The sequence below is a fragment of the Ambystoma mexicanum genome, chromosome 5p, assembly GCF_040938575.1.
Source record: "Ambystoma mexicanum isolate Mex_15411 chromosome 5p, UKY_AmexF1_1, whole genome shotgun sequence".
NCBI classification, from domain to species: Eukaryota; Metazoa; Chordata; class Amphibia; order Caudata; family Ambystomatidae; genus Ambystoma; species Ambystoma mexicanum.
The window spans coordinates 1,329,472,480-1,329,493,096 of NC_090930.1; the positions used below are offsets into that span (position 1 = coordinate 1,329,472,480).

Here is a 20,617-nt window from a genome sequence, read left to right on the forward strand (position 1 = left end):
CAGTTTGGCGCGCAGAGAAAAACACGAGAAAGACTTTAACAAAAAGAAATGGCGAATAAACGCAGCCGGAACCAAAATAAAATGTATTTGGTGAAGCAGGTTTATGTTCGAGGCTAATATAATAGCCTACAACAATACCACGTTCATATAATATAATCGCTGTAGGAAAGTTAGGGTAGTTACCACTGCCACCAGCCAAGTCCTAATGTTAAGGGAGCGAAACAAGGCTCCAAGAAGCACAGACAAAAAGGGATAAGAGTTAACCCTTTCCAATACTCCATGTAAGATGGGGTGTACTGGGTTTGTGGTTTAAAGTGACTATATAAAGTTAATGGCAACTTAACCTGTTTCTGGGCAACAGTAGTCAGCCCCAGAAAAATTGAGTCAGTGGGAAGTCTCAAAGACAGTTCTGTGTCACTGCACTGAAGGTGCTGTTTAACACACACAGAAAGTTGCGCTCATGGAGTAGGTGAGGCTCCAGTGCCCAAGATCACACAAAAAGTGAAAACACACAGCAAAACACATGTAAGAGTGGGAAAAAGGCTCACACTCTTACTAGGTGAAAAAATAAACCCTAGAAATCCTGCAAAGCTGCCGAGGGACTCATTAGGTAAGGGAAATCAGCCATTTATGAGAATTCTCCCTAACAATGCACTTCCTAATCAGAGTCCATCATGCTTTTTCTGTGACCCAGTCCCCCATGTGCTTCCTCATTACAACCTCTTATGCTCTTCCTCATGCTAATAGCTCATGATTTTGGAAACAAAGGCCATCATGCTCTGCCTCTACACAGTCCCTTATCTTCTAATTGTCACAGCCCCTCATGCTGTTCCTCATTTCAGTCCCTTGTGTATTTCTTCACTGCAATCCCCCATGCTCCTCCACAGACTGGTACCTTGCGTTCTTCCTTAGCCACTATCTCATTATCTTAGTTGTTGGGGGTTCCCCATGCTCTTCCTCATCACAGTACCTCATGATCTTCCATGTCCTAGTCCCTCATGCTCTTCAGTCTGGTTTGCTCTAACTTCATCCAGTCCAGGAATATCTTCCATGTCACTGTCCCTCATGATGGTCCTCCCCCACAGTCCCTCATGCTCATCCTTGTTACTGCTCCTCATGCTCTTTCTTGTCCTAGTCCCCCTGTCATTTATCATTACAACTCCTTATACTCTCCCTCCTCCCAGTCTGTCATGCTTTACCTTGTCGGAGTCCACCCCTCTCATCCTTGCCACAGATCCCCATGCTCTTCCTCACCCAGTGCTTTATTCTCTACTCATCAGAGTCTGTCATACTCTTCTTCATTGCAGTCCATTAAACCCTTTCTACATGAGTGTTGCATGTATTTTCCCATCCCAGTGCCTGATTATCTTTCTTGAGTACATGTTATTTCAACGAATTACACAACTTCACTGTAAATTACTTCATGGGCATTACTTCGAGATTGTACTTCAATTTGTTTTGGGGGGCTCCCCATGCCCGCATTCCCTGTTAATACCACCCCCATTCCAAACCCCTCTCACCCCCTTTTTAACCCATCGCCCACAAATACATCTAAACATTCAAAATAATTCAAAGTAACATCTACAAGTAAATTACAACAACGTCATTTATTTAGTGGAAACAACGGGATACCCTGCCTTGTCACTGTAGCTCATGATTTTCCTCATTTCAGTGCATCATGGTCTTCTGCATCTCAGGCCTACATGTTTTTTCTTGTCACAGTTTCTCATGTTCTTCCTTTCCCCAGGCCCTCATTCTCGACCATGTCAATGTCCCTTGTGTTTGTTGTCCCTGTTACTCGTCGCTTCGCAGTTCCTCATTCTCTTCCTCATCACAAGCCATCATCCTCTTCTTTGCGACAGCCTCTCATGCTCTTCCTTGCCACAATAGCATATGCTCTTCCTAGTTCCAGTGGCCCATGCTCTTCCTTGGCCCTGATGCTCGTGCTCCTCTCCATTCCAGTCGCTCATGATCTTCCTTATCACAGTCCTTCATCCCTTTCTTTGTCACAGCCCCTCATGTCTTTCCTCTTTACAATATCACATGTTCATGCTCTGCCCAGTCCATCATCATGTTAGCTGTCCTAGTCTTATTCCTCATCCAGGGCACCATGTTCTTCCTTGTCACAATCCCTCATGCCCTTCCTCATCCCAGTACAACAAGTGCTTCATTGTCACAACCCATTATGGTCTTCCTCATTCCAGTTGCTCATGATTTTCCTTGTTGGGTCCATCATGCTCTTTCTCGTCAAATATCCTCATGTTCTTCCTCATCATAGTCCAGTATCCTCTTCCTCATTGTAGTCCATCATGCAGTTCCACATTACACTCCCTCATGCCCTTCCTTTTCGCAGTCCCTCATGTGCTTCTTCATCACAACCCCAGTAGTTCATGCTCTTTCTTGTTGCATTCCTTCATGCTCTTCTTCTCCCAGCCCGTAATGTTCTTCCCTCTTCCAGTACCTCTTGGTCTTCCCAGTACCTCATTCTCTTCCTCATCTGTTTCCCTTATGCTCTGCCTCTTTTCTTGCTGCAGTACTTCATGTTCTTATTTATTTTATTTATTTATTCGCATTTGTTGAGCGCACAGCAGACCGAAGGCATCGTGGCGCTTGTTACAGTGTTGCTTATACTTAGTTACATAGAATTCAGGTCCGTCGGTGTTACATTGGACGAGATTATTCTTTTATTACATACATACATTGAGAGGCAGGTAACTAGGAGAGCATGGTTAGTTGAAGAGGGCAGTTTTGAGTTTTTTGAGGAAGGAGAAGAGCGATGTTTCAACTCTGAGGTCAGTGGGGAGAGAGTTCCAAAGCTTAGGTGCGAGGAAGGGGAAGCCTATACCTCCTGCCTTTGTCCTATTGTCGCGAGGTATCGTTAGTTGATTGGTATATTGTAGTCTGGTTGGTCTGGTGGATTGAGATCTACATAATGTGTTAGATAGGTATGAGGGTGCTGAGAGGTTGATACATTTATGAGTGGTTGTGAGAATTTTGAAGGAGATGCGGTCCTTGACTGGGAGCCAGTAAACTGTTATCCTGGCTTGTTTGATGTGGTCTCTTTTTGGTATGCTGAGGGCTGCTCTAAGAGCGTTGTTTTGAGTTGGTTGGAGCCTAGATAGTTTTTTGGGATGTGCCGGCTAAGAGTGCATTACAGTAATCTAGTTTGGCTCCTATGGTTGCTCTAGCGATGGAGAGGAAGTTATCCTTAGTTAGGAATGGTTTTATTGCATTGATGAGTTTAGCACTCAGTGCGGAGGCCGAGACTATGGCGCTGACTGTTTGTCCATAGATAGGGCAGCGTCTATGTGAACCCCCAATGTTTTGACTGAAGATAATACTGGGATGACGCAGTTATCTATGTTGAAATCGAGGTACAGTGGGTTGAGGTTGGAGAGTGTGGATTTCTGGCCTAGAATGCGGATTTTGGTCTTGTCCCCGTTCAGGCAGAGGCCGTTAGTAGCCATCCACGCTTGTATGGTTGAGTAGATTTGGTGTAGGGTAGTGGCGTCTTGATGATAATGCCCTGTCAGGGGAAGGAGAACCTGAGTGTCATCAGCGTAATTTGTGTATGTGATCCCAAGTGCGTCCAGTTTATCAAAGAGGGGCTTGGTAAAAAGATTATAGAGCGTGGGGGCAGTACATGAACCTTGTGGGACACCGCAGTGCTCATGCTCTTCTTTGTTTCTGTCCCTCATGTCCTACCTCATTGCATTCCCCCACCCTCTTCCTAAACTCAGTCCCTTACCTTCTTCCGCATCCCAGACCCTCTTCCCTGTTCTTCTTCTTTGGTGCAGTCCCTCATGTCCTTTCCCAACGCATTCCCTCATGCTCTCCCTCATCCCAGTCCCTCATGCTCTTCTTCGACCCAGTCCCTCATCTCCATCCTCATGCCAGTCCTTCATCCTAGAACTTCTTCTCTGTCCCTCTTCCTTGTCCTAGTCCGTCATCCCCTTCCTTCTTGCAGTCCCTTTTCCTATTCTTCATTGGGTGGCAAAGCAGGGCATGGGCATGGGCCATACACCCACAATGGGAGACAAACTCCATGATGAGTAGCTTAGGGACACAGTAACATTGCACATGACATCAGATATAAGAGAGGAAAAATATGTATTACTGCAGGCAATAGGGGATATAGCCTACCAAACCCCGAGTAATTAAATGGAAAACTTCGGCTGAGAGACATTTAAGTTTAATCACTTCAATGCAACAAAACCACTAAAATTAAGTGGAAAAACGTACTTGAAGTGATGTTAAGGTGCAAGTTTAATTCAAACAAAAAACATTCGCCAAGTGTTGTAAACTAGTCCACCTTAATTCTGAGCTCCCCTGCTGTACAGCTCATGAGTAAACTGGTGACATGACAAATGGCATCGCCAAACACATCATATTGTGAACCATGACGTTATGAACGCTGTCCGAAATCGTGGATGAAAAGCAACCCACAGCGTTATATTCTGTGGGGATGCCATGTGCTCGTCCCTTTTGTCACCCTGAACTACGCCAGGCCCTCCAAAAGGGTCAGCGAGGTGGGTAGCGCCCATACGGTACAGCATGAGTTCTCTGTTCTAACAGCCATCTCGGCCCTCTTAAGTCAGTTTCCACAACTTCCACCGGAAACTGCAGCGTCTTCCCAGGCAAGCAACAGGAAATAGCTTGGACAGAAGACATGCTGGCTGTGAGCCAGTACCACGAGAAGGATGTCGGGCCCTTACTAGAGTGGTGCACATGCTACCCCGAGGAGAGGGGGCAGTGCAACCCCTCTTTAAGACTGCATAAACAATATCTGCCATGGACTAATGGCCAGAGTGGCTGGTTACCCTCCAATGAGTTGTACAGGAAAGTTATGCTCCCCAGTGGGGCTGGAGGCGAAGGTGTTTTGACTATGCTGTAGCTTAAGCGTAAAACCAAGTGTCAATAGACCCCCTGGCCCTGCAGCCATCTTACTTTTGTAGATTAAGTAGACTATCACTATTGAAAGAATACGCATATAGTGTGGCGTTTCATTGCACACTATTTATATGGCGGCGAATATACTGGTATTATTAGAATGCTGCGAGTCTGCCTGGGCAGAATATGCGCGCGCCCACGGCGAGTTCTGGCGACGTTCCTGCGAGACGCTCATCATTGCGACCTTGCAGCTTTCCTTGTATTCCCGCGAGCAGGCAACGCCGTCTGCTCCCCGCAGCCTTTTCTTTGTATTTAAAGTTCACCAGAAGGACAGAAATAAGGATGCCGACTAAACTCAATATGCTCTCGCCGTGAAGGGGGTGCTAATGAGACACTGTTTCGGAGCACGTTCCCGAAGGGGGAACGGCAAACTCATTTACACACTCCCGCTCACCTGCCGAGCTCGCTGAGCGAGGCCCTGGCGACTGAGTTTCAGAAATAGTGACTGTCACCCCCGACCTTCCCCGCGCCCCGGGTGTTGCGTGTCTGTTTACATCCATGCGTTTCTGGTGAAAGGGCTCAGGGGTGCAAGTGACTGACTTGGTGCTGGAGTAAAGGGTGCCTCGCTGACATAGAGTCAGGACACGGGGAGCGCCATGAAGTAGCAAATAGAGCGAGAGGGGAGCTAGGGGGAGAATGGGCACGTGGGGGCAGAAGGGGTAGAAGAGGTAGAAAGCGGATATATCAGACCCAGAGCGACGTGTAAGAGCGGACGGGTCATAGAGAGAGAGAGAGAGAGAGAGAGAGAGAGAGAGAGAGAGAGAGAGAGAAAGAGAGAGGGTGTGCGGGTGAAACAAGAAAACAGAGTGAGAGACAGAACAAATCAGAAGAAAAAGAAACAGAGAAAGGTCCACCCCGCCCCATCCCTCGAAGAGTGGCGCTGTCCGGGAGTGCAGACACTTGGCAGGTGCGGCAGTGCACGCGACACGCACGGGGGGAGCAGCACTCGGAGCCAACGCCGCTGAGATCACTGCCAGGAAGCCTGGGTCTGCAGACTGCCTCAAGACTCTGGGCAATAATTAAAACTGAAGGCAGCCGAGCAGCCCCCTCCCTCCGGCAGGCACTCGCAGGAAGATAAACTGGCCCCGCGCATCGCCCAGGAAGCTGATTGGAGGCGACAAGCTAAAACCCCTCGGGGGACGGCGGGCTGGTGGGAAGGGGGGGCGGCTTGGGCGCGCTGGATGGGATCCGGGCATGCACCCATACCTTGCTAACTCCGCGCTACTCCAGCAGCAGGAGCAGCATCCCGCCGGCGGCTCCCCCACAGACCCCACCATGCTCCCCCAGGCCGGCGGCTGCCTGCCCGCTCCGCTGCTCCGCGGGATGGAGAAGCAGCAGCGCCTGGGCTGAACCACGGACCGCACCGCACGGGATACACGGGGGACGTGGCGGCGCCGCTTTATTCTTCTCTGGGAGCCAGGGCGTCGTTTTCGCACCTGCGAAGGAGAGCGAGCGTGGAAAAGTGGCAGGAAGAAGCCTAGAGCAGCCCCCGGCCACAGCCGCTCTCCATGTGGCAGGAAGCCATGAGGAGGCGCCGCTACCTACTTGACAGGAGCGAGGATGGCCCGGGCGGCCGGAGCCAGCAGCAGAGGTCCGCGGACTGGCTCTACGAGTCCTACTACTGCATGAGCCAGCAGCACCCGCTCATCGTCTTTCTGCTGCTCATCGTCATGGGCGCCTGCCTCGCTCTGCTCGCCGTCTTCTTTGCTTCTGGGCTGGTAAGGACTACGCTCGTCTCACTGCCTCTGCCTATGCTGCCGCTGGCAGCCCGAACCCAGCCTGCTCATCCCGACCCTCTTTCAGGCTGGAGTGCAGGGGTGCTTTCCTTTCGGTGGGGGGTCGGGGTGATCTCTAGCAACACCAAACTCTTTAGGAGAATGCACCTGTCCACCCTTCGCAATAGTCCCTGCCCTCGCCATTTCCGCGCACCTGTGCCTCGCCGCACACACACACTGGACTGGCGCCCGAGGGGTTCAGGAGGCCGGGGCGTCATGGCCACTGATCCCCAGGCATACACTATTGCACCAATACCTGGCGGTACTTCAAACGCACACTTACTTACTTTAATCGACAAAAGCCCACTAAAAACAAAGAGCAGAACCACCCAACACACCGAAATCCCACGGAATAAATCAGGACGACGCACAAGTGTAGCACAAGGTGTCCCTTCTGGAAGTTCCGCTCGCTCGGGTGGAGCTGTCCAGTGCTGGAATGCAGCCTCGCCCCCACCGCCGCCACCTGCCAGCCGGGACCTGCACGCCGTCAGGTCGGCCCCCAGAAGCCCCGTAGCCTGCAGCGTGTGCACCCTAACTCGCAACCTCTCCCCATGGCTCCCCTAAAAACCCCACTTTAAAATGTACATTGCTGCGAAATGCAGTAACACAGGACCCTCAGTGCGCTTATCTTCTAGGCTCCAGGATCCCGTCTGATACCATAGCTTTCTCCACACCCCCTACCAGGGACATAGACACGCGCCCCCATTGATTCTGTTCTGATGTGAGACAGCCATATCCCCTTAACAGACTATGAGATTGTTTTCCAATGGGATGGCGCCACTATAAAAGGCTTTTGTAAGTCAGGCCCTATGAGTGAATGGGTTACTTCGGTTATCACATATTGGGCCTCATACTCGTAATACTTTTTTCCGCGCCTGATATCCTGGTGCAAACGGGAAGTTCTGGTGGCCCGGGATGTCAGGCGCCAGAAAATGTAGTACTCCAGGGGAGTACTCTCATAATGAGGCCCAATGGCTGCGCAAAGTAAGCCATACATGTGAACTGCTTTCCCCTACTTGTCTCATGCCCACAAACTCTTCATGACATTCCTCGTAGTCTTTTGGATCTATTGAGGATCCGTAGTTACTAAGTGGCAGCCCTCGCTTGTTGGATTGGGTGGCTGCCGCAGTGAGCGGGACCCTGATTGGCCCAGCAGTGTCGCGGGATAGGAAGAACAGGGAAGCGCCAAGCCAAGATGGAAAAGTGGCTTACTGACGTAACGCAGATCTAAAGTCACAATTGGGGACTAGCTCCCAAGGTGTACACCTGCCATTGTTTGTGTCAAGGGGTATCATCTCACCCTTTGCGCAGTGACAAAGGTCCGGGTGAAAGACACTGGGTTCACGCACAGCAGAGCTCCGAGGCCCTCATTCTATGAAACTGGGCAAAGTTTCCGCTTGCTTTTCATCGCATGGTGGAGGAGGAGAGATATAAAAGCAGTGCATTGTTAATTTAACCTGCTATTGCAGCACTTAGAAGCTGAAAACTGGGCATGAAGCGCTATGGAAAACGTGTTATTCTTATTATTGGGGATACGCTGACAATAAGGTGTGTGGTTATCTGTGTTGCTAGTCAGTTTTGGTGGGCACACATTTTATTAAACCTTCTTGTACATGTTAATATTTTAATGTTAAGAATGATGACACAGGTTAGTGCCTGGTTGCTTTAAAAAGTCCTTGGACTACCTTTGCTACAATACCCGTCAAAGACAAGCAAGAGTGTATCTTTAAAAGGTGTAACACTTCACCCTCACCTCTCAGAGAAAGACATCTCACCACAGAAAAGTAGATACGTGCTCCATGCACACCACACTCCCCCACAGACCAGTGAACCCCAGAAGCGCAGTACTTGACCATCCTTTCAAAAGACACCAAAGAAAGACGTACCCTTACTGGTTGTCCCCGGGAAAGCACCCTACAAAATGAAGGGCTGCTCGATGTTCACCCCCGCGGACTATCCAGTCAGAGTGAAGCCCCCCAAACACAGGCAGTCCACGTCCAGCCCAGGATGGAGATGACGAGAGGTTGCAAAAGCAAGGCCTGCCCGCCAACCCCCTAGAAAACACAACCCACTTGCCTATCATTGTCCTTCATATAAGGAAAGCAAGAACTGCACCCGAGGAGACTCCCAGACAGGACCAAGAGCTTCACATATCCCGAGGAGGAACAACAGGTCACCCCTTTCTTTTTCGAGGTAAGGGAGGTACCCTGCAACCGCTCGCTGGACTCCTTTTTCCCAATCCCTCTAATTACCCCTTTCACCCGTTCATGGGGTGTGTTTTGGGGTACTTTGGGAATTACCTTTCGAAACGCCGTTTCCAAAACAGGCACTTTCCTCTGATTTTCGTAAAAAGTGATTTTCCCAGAACCCCCCTGGCTCCCCATGCTCCCCCTGAAATGCACAAAGTAGTAGGAAATGCTTCCTGGATTGACCTGATGTATGATATAGGCTATTTGACTGGCTGAACAGGGACACCGTGGTCCCATCGGAGACTCACCGGGCCTGATTCTCGGAAGCCTATTAGAATCGCGCCATGCCACTGGACACTGCTCTGGGAATCAGGCCCTCTGGAGGCTCATGGCTGCGATACCTGTGGGGCGTCCAGGTGCTGTCACATTGCATGCAACACAGTCAGTATTTGAACTGAACTTGGGACGCCATGTTCAAGTCTCCATGTTCAGCAGCTGCTGCATTACATTGGGGAGAGCATCCTGCCGAGTCTGCTGCCATCATAGCAACTTTGGAACATCGATTCTGTTCTCCCAAATAAGTAAGCAACGTTTCCCTCCCAGCTCATTCTATGAAGGTGCACTTACATGACACGCCCGCCTTAATACATATGTATAAAACCACTGGAGTGAGACTTTGCCTATCTCTTTCTGTTTATCATCCATCCGGGTCAGAGCAGTGACGCACAGGTCTGACCACGCCACCTCCAAGCACAGTGTTTTAGAGCAAAGGCGGAATGCAATGTTCACACGTTTGATTGTTCATGTTGCACCACTAATGTAACGTTTATGGAAAGTGTTCCCATATGTGACGTTCCACTAAATGTAACATGAAATGATACGTAACACGCCTTCATGGCCTGTAATGCTCATACGAATGCCAGCGCCCAGATGCCTCAGGTTTGAGAGCACTTTAAAAATGCCAAAATAAATAAATAAATAAATACGTCTTCTTTACATTGAGCAATGCGTATCCATTGCGTGAAATCCAAACCAAAGCCCCACTAGGCAATTTCAAAGCAGATCAATTAAACACCCCGGGCTTCAATAGTGACACTCACTACAAACCGAACCTTCCCAGGGCTCGGTGTGCTGCAGCCTCCCTCTCTGAGAAGTCAGACTCCCAAGCAGGGCTCATCATCCTTTTGTGGTCAGACCTCAGCATTTCCAAAGAGACGGATTCATTGTGGAAAGTGAGCACAGATCACATTCATTTACTCTGCATAATATATTCCCATTCAATCGAGGAATTAGAAACAGTTTCAAAAGATGTCAATAAGAAAGTTCGTGCATAACAATCCCGTGGCATGGGTCACAGGCACACGTACACCCCCCACGCTACATACATCTTTCCCAGGACATTGGATTGCGCCTACAGGCGCCTTCCTACTTCTCTGTCACAGGTTAATGCAGAACAAAGGCATCCATTCACGGGGACACCGTGTTACCTGAGCAGAGGCCCCATCGCCAGCTCCTACGCGCTCTTCCTGTAGATCTAGCATAACCTCGTTGCTATATGCTATGCTTTTGTACAGGTGGAGACTGACGCACAAACACGCATGCGCTGAAGCATGCACGTGCACACACGGATACAAACACATACTGCCCCCTGCAGGCACGCGTGGGCTCTCATCCTCAGAAATGGTCTTCTGCATGGACATGACACTATATATATATTTTTTTTATTTGTGTCAGTTGTACAATTTGTACATTTACACAATTTTTTTTAATAACAATTCATAACAAAAAAATCAGCACACATCTTCACATTGTTCATCAAATTGAACCTAAACAGTATACTGAACAGCATTACACTCATAAATACTTAATTTAAAAGAAGAAAAAAAGGAAAAGAAGAAATAGAAAACAAGATTGAAAATTTAAAGTAAAAACTCTACAAAAAAAACACAGTCCCAATGCTGATCCTCTTTAGTTCAGTTGAACATGTTCACAATAACATACATTATTTAAGTCAGAGATTCCTTGCTCCGTCACTTTGTCAATTTTGAAGCAAATGTCGATTAACATTTTTACCAATGCAATTAATAGTGACAGTTGAGAAGTGCTCATTAACCTATGCCATAGGCCATTAGTCAAAAGTATAGATGTTGAGTGAACAAATAGTTCAAAGTAGTATATTCTCTTATTGTTAAATTGGGGACATAACATCACCAAATGGAACAGGGACTCAATAATATTCGAATCACACATTCTGCATCGTCTCAAATTCCCGTGGGACTCCCAATTTACAGCCTACAACCTCCAGTGTTGGAAGGTAATTTAGCTGAAATTTTAAATACCAGTCGCGGTACATTGAGCTTGGAAATTTTGCCGGATAGACTCTTAACTTAATAGGAGGTAGATACAGTAATTCTTTTCACTATATTTACTATATTCACTATATTCACTATATATTGACACTATATCTACAAGGCTATACATTCACACTGTTTTGACATTTAAACTGATTTTCACTTGTGGAAAGAACCCATCAATGCACTGTATTCAATGTGGCATTGCGCCCCAGTCTTCCTCTTCCAACAGCCCTCTCACAGGACCATGAGATGAAAAGAATCCCCAAGTTTTGTCCAGAGAGCCTAAGGGGGGGGGGGGGCTCAGACATAAAGCAACAACTTCTGCCGTTAACGGGACTGAAAGGCGAGACATACCCCCAGACTCACAGCTTCAATCCAGTCCTGCTACCAAGTGAGAGGATTGCCAACACATCAGGTCAAAAGGCAACAGCAAAGAGGTCAGACTGCTGTCCCCTTTTCTAGCATGAGTGGGTGCGCGTGCTCTGGAAAAAAACGAATCTCCTTTCAGTGTGACCCTGTAGGTAATGACCCGCCGCCCAAGTTCAGGGACAGAGTTCAGCGAGGGTCCCTTAACGAGGGTGGCAGTGCCGTTACCGAAAGTGTTGCGTGCCCCGAGGGGCGGAGCGCCATTACCACCCGTTTAGTTCTCTACACTGGTGCTAATGGTGTTTTTTTTACAACAACAAAAATATGTACACTTCTTTGTTTCGGGGACCGACGCCACACAGTGGTGCTGTCAGCAGAAGTCCATTTGCCATGTTGATGATTGTGCCGTCATCAACATGAAAACAACTTCTGCTGAGAGCAGGGCCGCGAAACAAAGGTATGTTTCTTTTATTCACCGTTAGCACCTCTGTAGGAAACTACATGGGCGCTAAGTGGTGAAGGGGGAGCGGTGAAGGGAAGCCCCCTAAACCAATGAAAATGCTCGGAGCGTGGGCCTTCCTTAGTTAATACAGCACAAATCCGAGCATTTTCATTGTCTAAAGGTGCTGCCTACGGTGCAAATTTTAAAAAAAGGAAAATCCGAACCTGACAGTTTCCAAAGACCGAAAAAAGTAGGAAGGAAAGGGAATGGGAAGGGTGTTTTAAGGGTGCTATGAGGATTAGAGGAGTTCATGATGTTGCATCCATTCAATGGTGCCCACATTATCAAGCAAGAATTGGCAATGCCAACAGTTTTGACTTTTGTGTAGGCATAAGAAAGGAATTTGCATGCACTTCTCTAATGATATTTACTAGTCATTGATGGTAGCAGGTGCAAAATAGTGTGAGTACTTGGGCATATTATAGCACTGCCTGGCAAATGCATAATATTTATACACACGCCAGACAGTTGGCTTTGCCAATGCTTGTTTTAACAGTACGTCAGTGAAGGACACACACAGGGTTTATACATCGAGTGGCCACAATGAGACCTGGTTAATTCATTTTTAGTGCACTAGTAGTGCGTTTACAGCTCTAATTAAATAATTAACTCTCAGAACAATGCTTTGAAAAAACACTGGCGGGCACATTGTGAGGAATCCGACTATCGGCATTATGAGTGTGTGATCTCCTGGGAGGATACGATGGTAGATCAACCTCTGGAAAATGGGTGGGGCTAATGCGCACACATTTTCCTATGCTCACCAAACAACATGCACATAGATCTGTGTTCTCTCAGTGGACACAGCCTACATACGTCGTCCCCTTTGTCATATTTAGTTGGAATATGACAGCCAAGAGTACATCATGGCATTTCAGAAGGGGGAAGGCAAAACCTTCCTCCTGCCATGGCCAGAGTAATTAACTAACAAAGGCTCCATGCATCCACCCTTCCCCTTGTTAGCTTCTGGAGGCAGCCTCGCATACTAATCAGAGTTAATTCAAACAGGCCCATGGGAGGCCTGGTCGCAGGACTAACAAATGACAGGAAAACCCCAACAACATTTGATATGCACTGTGTCAACCTGAAGCCAGCTCCTGCCTCTCAGTATGAAGGGCACTGATCTGTCATGTCTGGAACTATGTATTTGCAGTAGTCATCCCCATAAAGGGGTTCCCCATTCACAAGGTACATGCTTTGGCATAGACCAAACGTCTGGTCTCACTTCAAGGGTGACCTGCCGCTTTAATCAGGAATCACAGAGAGCTTAATTAACTAGACAGACCCTTTGATCCACAACAGACAGAAAGATTGGTGGGACTTAGTATTACATGGTTTCACCCCTTTAATTTTTTCTGTTGCAAAACACTCTGGTTATGACCTCATGCATACAGGAGATTGTTGTTGGGGACCCAGGATTGGTTCATTGAGGTAGGTTTAGCCTACACTAATCACTAGGACCCATTTGGCTTTCAAAGAGAGTCAATCCCTTCTTTTGGGAAGATCATCTGAAGACTTTGCACGGAGGAGGAAGAAGAACTCATTTGGACCCTGGCTGAAGGTACAGTCTGCCTAACAGCTTCTGCCAGTGAAGGAAGGCCATGATTTCCGAAGAGGGAAGCCAGATCTCTCCCCAAAACATCTCCAAGGGAACAGAGGGAGATACTGAATTCAGGGTACCATCCAGCAGCTCCAGCACCGGTACCCAGCCAGCAGCCCTGCTAGGCTCTGCAAGCAAACTTCCTAGGTGGGAAGTGCCAGAGAGTCCATGAACCAAACCAAGGACAAGGCAGTTGCCTGCAACACTCTCCTCAGCTTTGGGCTGTCTGTCTTAAAGGACGACACAAACCCAGCTAGGAGGAGGGCATCAACAAGCATCAACCAGCGCTCACCTTAAAGGACATTTTCGAGCCAGCAGAGCCCCTCGAGCTGCAACCGACTGCACCACTGACTGTTGTCATGTCGCAGTCATTAAAGTCATCCGAGACACCTTGACCAATGCTTCAGACTCGCCGACCAGCACTGAGACAATGATTCCTGACCCTGAGCCACCATGTCGGCCAGCTTGCAGCCGTCCATGCATCCTCGCTCGCTGAACTGTCCGCCGCCTGATACCTGCAGCTGTATCCTGTCTTGAACTCTGTTGCAGAAGCTTCAAAGCCCCCTGTAACCGACTCTGCACAGTCGAGCACCAAGTACTTCTACAAGCACAAGGTACCTTGTGGTTCTTTCCCCCTAGTCCTTTTGCTGCGAATGCCCCTAGTGACATTTTACGACCCATTGCTTCCGCTGTGTTGAAACCAAGTATCCTTGAACTATTGCGATTAATTACTTTATCGACTACACTCCAGTATCCAGAGTGCATCCCATTTCCTTCTTTGAAACAGTTTGTCTTCTGCATTCATTCACAGGGTTGGTTGTATTTTGGAGTGTGCTAGAAGTGCCTGTTGTGATAATGATAATAAAGTAGATATTTGTATACAACCTTGGCTGGACAGTCCCTTTTATGATTGGCTAATAATTGTATTTTCGGTGTGTTGCAACTAACCAACGATCCACGACCTTGCAGAGATAAACCTGCCATTCTGTCCATGTTACAAAATTGGAGAAGGAGGTTTATACTGTGCTTGTGTTCCTGATCTGTTTGGATCCCTCCTGGTGTGCTAGAGGTGTGGGGCTAGTTGATGGATTAGAAAATGATATTCATCCCTGGACCAGTGGTGTCTGTAATTTGATTCGTCACACAATTCGAGCACACTGTTTGATGGTAAGGCTTGATAAAGCTAAATCAAAGATATTCCAGGAGGATGTGATTTGGCCAGGGATGGGGCGGCAAGTGAGTGGGAATGGCCATAGGGATTAGCATGGACATGAGTAGTAAATGGGCGGGTGAATAACCAACTCCTACAAGCTTTGTGGTACTCCTCATATGCCATTCTCCGTAGCTGTACTCAAATGCATTAGTTTTGACTTATAGATGGTGCTTTAGCACCACTGTGTAGTCAAAACTGAAACTGGATGACCGGCAAATAATCACGGTTGACTGGTGTTTAGTTCAAGCACCCATAATTGCTAACTAGAAAAAGCGGACAGCGTTTCTGTTTTCGCCCCCTACTACCTTTTCAGATTATCTGTCTTTGGATGGCCCTGTGAGTTTGGCCCCATAGGAATAGGTGAACTGAGTGTTACTCCTGAAACATCTTTGCAGGCGCTGATCCGATGCATACACAATGTGTCCCGATGAGCACATCTCTCCCCACTGAAACTCTTTGAGAATAGACACAAAGGTGATACTACACACAGGAGTACCCATTTCACAGCCTATTTCACCATTACACATGAAGGTGACCAGAAGAAACATGTTTTTTATTCTCATGGTAATAGAGATTGTGAACTCAACATATATGTCAATGCTGAGACCCTCCTTATTTCCAGAAAACTAAGAAATTGCAAATGCCCATTACTAAATCTCACTCCCACCCACACATTCACTGGTGCCAGCAAACCTCCTGTAGCCCGCTGTCCCTTTCCACAACCTCTATAACTACAGTAGTAGAACCAAAGAGTGCATGCAACACACTTGCAGGATATTTCAGCAGCCTTTCTATTTATTTGCAAGCGTATTAACATAATAATATTCCCGAATTGCATATGCTGCTGCATGATGTATTATTCTTGCTTCTAAGAGCTGTAATAATAGCTGCCATTAGTGCCCATTGTAATGGAAGTCATTCACTGACCTCGGAAGGGCGACATGATTTGGACTTGTGAAGTGCAGGTTTGTAACCAAGTTGGAGCCGAGTGCTTAACTCTTGAGCTATTCATCCAGCCTTGAAGTTAGAGGACCCGGGAGGTGCACGTTCGGGATGTCATTTTACACACGTTTTGTATTTGTGATCAACGCAGATTTGGCATCAATGTAAGGGCTTGTTTACTCACAAATAATTCAGAAACGTTCTGCACCAATTCTAAGGTTAAGCAAGTTTGCTCATTTGCGGGGGTCTGCAACGCGTGGCTCTTCGGATGTATTGGACTACAACTCCAATCAGCCCTAGTCAGTCTAGTGTCACTGGGGCGTTATCATGGGAGTTGTAGACAAAAACAATTGGAGAGACACAGGTTGCAGACCTCTGAGTGCAGGAAAGAGCTGGAAGGAGCTTTTCAGGGAAGCAACACTGTACCTTCTTGATGGTTTTGAATATTTCACATTTCTCGGTAGGGGGTAATGAATAGCATAAATAGGGCATCTTTGCTTCAATGGTGGCAACAGTAAAAACAAGTGATATTTTGCTGAATGACAGGTTGGCATTGCATGGAATATTCGCTGCATGTGGAACATAAAAAGTACTGGGGCGGGAAACTGTGAGTCATTTGCTCAGTATTGTACTTACTATGTACCCCATTCTGTAACTATTCCATGCTATCAGAGTGGGGCTCATTTTAGAGTGAGTGGAGAGGAAAATGCAAGCTAAACGTAGCCTTTGCGCTTTCACGTCCCGCTCCAGCGCTTTGTGTTGCCAGCCGGAGGTGAAGAAGCCAGCAGAGTGGAGACAGCATCTCTGCTTCGCTTTCCTCCTCTGTCGCAGGAGAGCAGTTCGTTTTACGCCTGCGTGAGATGTTCATGCAGGGGCAGCTTTCAAAACGAAAGGATTCCAATGGAATACGCCTCTCATTTGCACCTGCTAATGAGCAGGTGGACTCCATTGGAGTCCATTCTAACACGCCACCTTCAAAGTGTGTTTGCCGGCTGTGTGCGATTTCTCCCAAAGCCGAGAGTAAAAGTCAAGAGTAAAGGCAATGTTGCCTTGATTTATTCTGACATGTACACAACATGTAAGTCTGAGCGTTGTTGCTGCCCTGAATGCAATTAGCCTTTAATTTAAAAAGACCCACACTGCGTATCTGGGTGGTATTTTAAAAATAGTAAGTGTTTAAAGTACCACTTGATTTTACTGTTACCACCAGGCGTGTAATGAAGCCCTCAGTATTTGTTCACATACTAAAACATTTTTCTGGTAACCAATAAGAGCTGGAACAGAATATCCATTTAAACAAAAACAAAAAAAAAATTGTTGAAATTTGACAAACATACTTTATAAAATACATAAAAGCATTATCGTACACATGCATTTGCTCACATCTTTCTTTGATCTCTTATTTTCATCTGCATTGCATTTCTATTTGAAACACATGAGACAAGAAAATAAAAACAAGTCACAGAGAGATTAAAACATTTCCCAGGATCACACAGTGCAGCCACTGTGGCAAACAGGGATTAGGAACCGGGGTCCTCATTCACAGAAGCGTTTTGTAATGACAAAACCCCATTGGAACACACACTGCGAATCAGGGCCCGGGTCTCCAATAGCCACAGGTTGTAAATTGGCCATTACCAATCTCTTCTTCCTCCCACCCACACCAGTAATTTCAGAACTCCGTCCCACACAAACATACGATTTCATGCAGTACTCTTCTTTGTGGGAAGGTTCACGCACACCTTACTAGTCAATATTCATCACACACAGTATGCTGGTTCTGTGCAGAGGTCGAAGTGTATGAAAAGAAGTAGTGGAACTATGTTCCCGGCTGGCCTGACCCGTTCCCCACAAACGTCATCACCACACACCTTCCCACACACAATACAAACCCACACACAAATATGCCGGCTGTTTAAGGGCATGTTCAGTGCATTGCTGAATAAAAACAAGTCACAGAGAGATTACATTATTTCCCAGGATCACACAGTGCAGCCAATGTGGTAAACTGGGATTAGAAACCGGACGCCTAATTTACTGAAATGCAAGTTTCACCTATTTCCTACACTTTTATTTTAAAACGAAATCATTCCGGAAAGGTATTTTTTCAAAATGTATAGCACAGGAACAGTAAAACTTAATTAAAAAAATTAGAGGAGCACCGCTCCCAATCACTCCTGTCCACTTCGACCACTGTCTCTGTGGCTCTTCGTTTCACACAGGCATAAACACTGGCAATTCATACCTGCATGTAAACTGCAAGTGCACACTTTGGCAGATTGGATTAATGAGGCAGATATCATGTATTGTGCCTGTAATCACGCTGTATGGTCAAATGGAGCAGCTGGGATGAGAACCCAGGACTCCAAGACCCATGGTTAGCATAGTTGCCACAGCACATGGCACCCGCCACACCACACTGGAATGGAAGCATGGCTAGGTAGGTACCCACCGAGACTCACCCCCGTTTCCCTCCTCACCATCCACCTCTCCCACACACCAGACAATGCAGGGGGTCCGGAGCTCTTCCGGTCCCAGAAGGAACACATCCCTAGCCTGGTGTGTTAATTTCTTCCGTGATAGCTGTACTCTGTGTATTTTTCAGGACTAGGCCTGCATTATACAACATACTATATATTGACTAAATTGTCTATCCCCTGAACAACACAGGGAATTCCAAGACCCTTTTTATTTCATGAAAGGAATATTACAGCTCCCCCCGCCCCGCGCTACCCTCTGGTTTTCAGGAGAGGGGCTTTGTGGTACTAGTCTGCAGGCCTCCAGGTGATGGACACACGTTATTCACCTGAGGCATACTGCATACACCGAATGACATAGATCAGACTACAGCTGTGCAGCCATGCTGCGAATTAAATAAGGGTACAACATGTACAATGCGCTTCCACCTGACATACATATGTATGTGTGCAGGGCTGCTAGGTGTCGCATGAGCCGCATCCCATGAATTATATTGACATATGATATTAATCCAAACAGCACTGATACTAGCATACATACAGTCTAGGCGTCAGTAGTCATTTTATTTTAATTCACATTATAAGTCATTGAACAACGTGTGCACGAGAAAAATATATACAAAGGTTCCTTTCTTCTATAAGAACACTCATTAACTCAATGTGTAATGAGCAAAAAGCGTCTTCAGAGCTCTTTGCCCTGGTCGGCCGCTTCGGGTCGGTGTTACTGGATGTGGATTAAGGTTACCACAAAAATAATTAGTATTCTTTCAACTATATGCAATACTCACAGGCTGGGAACAATCCGTGTTGGAGCGTTATCCTGGCCAACTGCAAACACAGGAGGTACACAGATGAAAATATTATGTTACCTCATCTAACAGAAATTAGAATACAAGCCCTGATGAAGGATGTTGAATCCGAAACGCGTCGGCTATATTTTTGAGTGTGAACATTTGTTTAAGGAGGGTTAACAATGTTAAGATAATTGTACAATTGAATTTGAATGACCCTTTTTGGGAATCTGATTTTGTACCTCTCCTGGTTTGGTGTTCTATCCCAAAAGTGTTACTTTGTATGAATTTATCTAACGCTTATGGATTGTTAGAAGCTGTTAGATTAAGATTCACTGACACATAAATAAACTACGATTTGTTTAGAAGTCATGTACAGCAAAAGTCTTCTTCAATTATTGGAGTTTTCTTTGGTTACTGAACACATATGTCTATGTAATATTGAAAGCAACATTGTTGAATTGTATATGAATGTAATAAATACTGTGTATGAGGTGAATTGTCCTCTAAGAGTGCAAAGGGGTTACCTGTTGGCAACAACGGGGTGATGGTAGAACTCCTATAGCAGTATACACAGCAGATCTCTGACCAATCCTCCAGGAACCCTGCAGAATCCTTTTCCCTACAGATATCTAAACAGGATTTGAAAAACCCAGCCTTATGAGGAGTACACCATGCAGGCGCGCACTCTCTTTAGGGACAGCAACATCACCAGAATGAGAGATCACCTAAGAACCACTGTGTCATATTCCAATGCCAGCACTTGTGTAGCAACAACAGTTCAGCACAGAGATCCACCAAAGAGCACCAGTGTCTTATATCTGAATACATGACTGTTGAATTGAACGGGCCAATTGTGAGGCACCAATAACTAGTGGACCCCTATACAGACAGAATGATAACATAACCTGGGTGTAAGAATACCATACCCCCAACCCCCAGGTACTCACACGAAAACATTGGGTGAGTGTTGACAATAAAAGGCTGTGGGATTTTATTGCACAGTTATGGTAATAACAAAACATAATCATAATTACAGTAACCATAATATGCGGTACTTTTGAACATCGTGTCCCGAGGTTGCCCCCTCTGGCCCGTGCCGCCTTTCTTGTCCCATGAAAGAGTGGTCACCGTACAGTGACTTGTCTTCTTTCTCTTTCTTCTCGCCCTTTTTCTAGGGTGGGAGGGTTCTGGGAAAAAATAGAGAGACGCTGCGTACGCAAATTACTCTTTTGTTTGGGTCCCTGTGCAGGGACCACAAACTGGTTTGCTTGGGTCCCCGAACAGGGACCCAAACTGATTTGGTTTTTCTGCTGCCAAGGCAGCTCCTTATATTGGACCCAGGGGCTGCCCCTGGGTCCTTGTTGTGCCTGTGTGGGGGGCTTTGTTGCCAGCCCCCCGGCTGGCTGACCCCAACGGCAACATGCACCTTATGATGCCTAACACATTGTTCCCTGC

At 46.9% G+C, this 20,617-nt stretch overlaps 1 protein-coding gene across 1 annotated transcript in view; it reads left to right on the top strand.

The window, feature by feature from the left end:
* The first annotated feature begins 5,742 nt into the window (after window positions 1-5,742).
* Window positions 5,743-20,617, top strand: part of ADCY2 (adenylate cyclase 2) — a 3,241,403-nt gene continuing 3,226,528 nt past the window's right edge. The window contains exon 1 of the mRNA XM_069613724.1: window positions 5,743-6,668. Within this exon, the coding sequence (XP_069469825.1) occupies window positions 6,459-6,668 (210 nt within the window). The 5' untranslated portion in view covers window positions 5,743-6,458. The remainder of the gene's footprint in view (window positions 6,669-20,617) is intronic.